The sequence below is a fragment of the Pempheris klunzingeri genome, chromosome 2 (assembly GCF_042242105.1).
Source record: "Pempheris klunzingeri isolate RE-2024b chromosome 2, fPemKlu1.hap1, whole genome shotgun sequence".
In the NCBI taxonomy this organism is placed as follows: domain Eukaryota; kingdom Metazoa; phylum Chordata; class Actinopteri; order Acropomatiformes; family Pempheridae; genus Pempheris; species Pempheris klunzingeri.
The window spans coordinates 14,752,880-14,757,183 of NC_092013.1; the positions used below are offsets into that span (position 1 = coordinate 14,752,880).

General features: G+C 36.8%; 1 protein-coding gene across 1 annotated transcript; it reads right to left on the minus strand.

Moving 5' to 3' along the window:
* Positions 1–1,631: 1,631 nt before the first annotated feature.
* Positions 1,632–3,923, minus strand: LOC139216399 (uncharacterized). Its single transcript, XM_070847499.1, has 8 exons — positions 3,639–3,923; positions 3,316–3,440; positions 3,112–3,176; positions 2,812–3,014; positions 2,517–2,682; positions 2,238–2,402; positions 2,035–2,105; positions 1,632–1,713 (listed from the first exon to the last, which is right to left on the minus strand). Exons 1-8 carry the CDS (start codon positions 3,886–3,888, stop codon positions 1,685–1,687), a joined length of 1,074 nt encoding a protein of 357 aa, XP_070703600.1. The 5' UTR covers positions 3,889–3,923; the 3' UTR covers positions 1,632–1,684.
* Between the last annotated feature and the right edge of the window lie 381 nt (positions 3,924–4,304).

Genomic DNA, 4,304 nt, shown 5'->3' on the forward strand with positions numbered 1-4,304 from the left:
TTTGGTTATAGCCAGAAAATGTAGGGTTTTTTTCCTGGGTTCCGATTCTTGGTCTTTGTTCCGATAAACAATTCATTTACACAAACAAAACACAGTCCAATAATGCGAATAAGACAAATATTTCAGAATGACATATACCAGGATTAATAATAGTGACCAATTCATAGCTGTTGGAAATCTGCTAATTAATTCCATTGTATGCATTGACTTTTTGTTTTGGTGTAACTTTTCTTATATGGTGTGAGGGGTGGACAGCGTTGTAAATATTTAACTTAGACTGAAGCACTGCTGGTTACATTTTACTCAGGTCAGAGTACTTGTAAAGAAAATATAGTACATCAAGTGAAGGTAAAGAAAATGGTTACAAGTGTGTCTTCTGAGTCAGTCACTAGTTGGATAAAAATAACCATCAGTAATTTAGATGAAAAGACATCAGTGAACTGTGTATTGCTGTTACAGACCAGCAGCAGGGATGTGCAGATCCAGTAGCACATTTCTCCAATGCCATTATCCCAACTAATGAGATAATACATTACTGATACAGCTGTTATTACCTGATACCGGCAGTACACAGTTCCACATCTACAGCAGGACAGGGAAGATCACTACAGATGTTGATTTAATGATGACACATTTCAGAGCACTCTCATTTGCCTAAAAGATCGTAAAATGTGTATTTAACTCCCTCGGCCTCTGAGCCTGTCCATTCATGGTGCAAAGGCAAGACATCATTAAAATTAGTGCCTCTATGCCATCTAGTGACAGGATATTGTACTTACTTTGAAGGACGCCAATAAGCAATCACTACCCTCTTAGGGTAAATTGAGCTTAGGGGCGATACCAACTTGATTAACACCAATGGACACAAATACAGAAACGCCAGATTCTGACTTAAAATAAAAAACAGTCTGACACTGTACACAAGTAGCATAATTCATGGCTACTGTATTTTACTACATATGATTGGACAGATGTTTGTAATTGTGTCCACACAATGGGTTATTTTTCATGTTTCTGCCATCATTTGTGATGTAGATAAATGTTGTTTAAACTTCTACAGCAAATGCACATTGCAGATGTTAAACAATGTATGAGAGGTGATATTCTAACTGCAGGTTTACCCTTGGTTCCTATTGCATCTCGGTCAATTCCCAGCTTTAACTTAGTAAATAAAGATATACAATGCAGCCATATAAAAAAATGCACTCAGTGAGGTAACAGCATGTTCCTGTATGATGAAGACAACAGTGCTGAAATAACCCCTGGGCAAGAGCTTCATGAAGGGACAGAATTAAATGTTTGTATAGTTTTTGTTTTTTTACCTTCAAGGGCAACATTTCATATTGACAACACATTTTTAAAATAACATCTTAGTGTAGCACAATGAAGTCTTCAAATGAGGACAAAATTTAAAGCACCAAAAGCAAATTGCTGTAGTGTGATGTGAATTAGCAAATTACAAAACAATACTGGAGTCAGAGGTTAAACGGTCATTTTTATATGAGGGCAGAAGATGCTGCAGTCAATTACAATGAATATAAATAAAATCATAAATATTACAACAGTTTACCAGTTTATTATTTTATGTGCAATACATAGTTTATAGCTCATACTGATCTGTTACTGTCTTTACTGCTAGTATGATAAACAAAATCTCCTGGTCTCCTTCTCTGAGGATTGATGTTCAAAAACCTCTGGATGTTTTGTTGTGACCTGGAAATACACAAGAAGGTTCACATATTAATATCAGCATTTTATCTGTAATCTTTTATACATTTGTCTGTCCTTGTACTCAATAAGTCTAGGTTATAAGACATTACAGTACGTAATACCAGAATATTAAACAAGAATACCTGCAATCAGGTGTCAGCATTTCATTCATGTGGCCTAACCCCCCCCCCAGTGCCTGAAAATCTCAAGTTGTAATCTCCTGCAAAAAAGAATATGTAATGTTCAAACTACAAATGTTTAAATCATAGCTGTGAAATTATTACTGTAGATCAGTGATTATTAAAAAAAACACCTTAAACAGACCTCTATCAGAGAAGTCAAAGAAATCTTCCTCAAAAGCAGACAGTCTCCTGTTATAGGAGTTACTTCTTTTCCTAAATAGAGAAATAGTTTCAATAATTTTAGATGACAATGTTTGAAATTTTATTACTACAGACAAAAAGAAATTGTTTGATTGATTTGGATATTACTCTATAGGAAGATGCATGTTGGACATCATAACCTACCAAACACCCGTACGTCTCTTTTTGACAATGACAGCAATGACGATGAAAATGAAGATCAGGAATGCTGCTGCCAGGGATCCAAACAGTGCTCCATAGAAACCTGGACCCCAAAGGAAGAGGTCACACTGTGGGCCATGAAACTGCTTCAGACTAGACTCGAAGCACCTGGGGTTAGAGGGCCACAGACGTGACTTACGTAAATAAGATTGATAGCAGGAGCAAAAATATGAAACATATTTACAATTAAAACAATACAATTAAAAAGATGTTCTGGCTTACCTACAAATAGGCCCTTTGTGAATGTTATTGTGACATTCTCCATGTTGATGACAGTAATCAGGGTTGGCTTTGCAAGGTCCAACACACTGCCACTGTTCATCAACAATCTCAGCAGTGTATTTAGCAAACTGAGTGCAGTTAACAAATTGCTCCATATCTGTTATATCTGAAGGAAAAAAAGTGATGTATTTATCCTTTTGTGCAAGTACTATAATACAAATATAGAAATTCTGACAATTTTTGAATTGTTCAAAACAGTTGTTGCATGTTTCACACTGACATAGTGTACACTTACTTTTAATCTCAGGTGGCTGAAAGGTGAGTCCATTTAATTGCACAGGTGCATCATTAAAGGCCTGTGAAATCTTATTGAGGTTACTTGTATCATTCAAGATATCAGTCAACACCCCATCAAGCTGAGTGTTGACAAACTGGATTTGAGTTTCATTGTTTGTATAGATGTACTCTGCCATGCTCTCCGCAACAACACTTCCTTCTCTGCAGTAGCAAAAGCAGAAAGATATTACCAGAAGAAAATAACTTGATTAAAAACTAATTCAAATGATTTTATAAGAAAAGCTTCATGAAAACCTACGACAACTTGATGACTTGTACGTTGTAAAAGCTAAGTGGATCTGCTTCTCTGCATAGGGCTTCGAGCTGAAGCACAGGACAGATGTAATTACAGCATGGTTTTTGTGTTAAATCCACATTTTTAAACATAAACATCAAAAACATGATGAGAGCAAAACAAACGATAAAAAAGGTCTTAAAAAAGACAATGGGAAAAATTATCTACCTGCTGTTCTAACTTGCTGATGAATTCTAATGATTGAGATGAGTTTAAATCCTGGAAAGCCTCCTCAAAATGGACCTGGATTTCCAAAGTAAAATTTGCTTTTCGAGTTGGTATTGCTCCAGTATCTGAAAATAGATTATGACACCTGTATGTTGACATTGTAATAACATTATACATAACAATGTACATTCAACACTGAGGGAAGGAATAAATGCAAAAACAAAAAAACTTTTGAAATTAACATAGTGCTGAGTCCCTATAACATATTCTCTGCAAAAACTGTGTTTAGTTGATAGAAGAACTGTAAAACTGAAAAACTTTACCAATATGAGGGGATGTGTTATTCTCTCCAATGTCACAGAGGTCTCCAAAGACGTGCTCCTGACAGTGGCAGTGACATCTTCCAAGTGTCAAGTTGAATTTACAGGTACCCCTGACACATCCATGACAGTCATTATCTCTACACTGAGGAGTTGTAGGGAGTGCTGTCACAGTGACAGTGGTGTTTGAAACAGTGATAATGGGGAATGTTGAATGGCTGATGGCTGTTGTTTGAGCAGGTGTCACTGTCATGGTAGATGTAGATTGGTGTTCTGTGCGGGTGGACATGATTGCTGTAGATTTTTCCTGGCTTGTTGCAGGATGCTGAGTTGTACTGGAACTTTTCGGTGTTGTTTCAGGTTTGACTTCAGGAGATGTTTCATTGAAAGAAGTCGTACTTAAACCAGATGTGGAGTGTGAAAGTGGTGTAACTTCAGTATTTGTGTGGTGATTGGCAGTGACTGTGGAATGATCACTGTTAGAGGTTCTGGTAACTGGATTTGTGGTAAATGTTGATGGTGGGGCTGTTAAATGTGTAGTTTGTGTGGATCTTAATGTTGTAGCAAACGAAGACTGTGGCTCCGGGGTTTTGGACATTATGGTTGTAGATCTGTCCTGGGTAGTTACTGTAAGTGGAGTTGTCACCATTGTGGCAGATGTAGCTTGCT

Coding starts and splice junctions, on each gene's coding strand:
- LOC139216399 (XM_070847499.1), bottom strand. CDS start 3,888: ATGACAGTGACACCTGCTCAAACAACAGCCATCAGCCATTCAACATTC. Junction 2,403..2,516: donor CACAAAGGGCCTATTTGTAG/GTAAGCCAGAAC, acceptor CTCTAACCCCAG/GTGCTTCGAGTCTAGTCTGA. Junction 1,714..2,034: donor CTTTGACTTCTCTGATAGAG/GTCTGTTTAAGG, acceptor GTGTATTTCCAG/GTCACAACAAAACATCCAGA.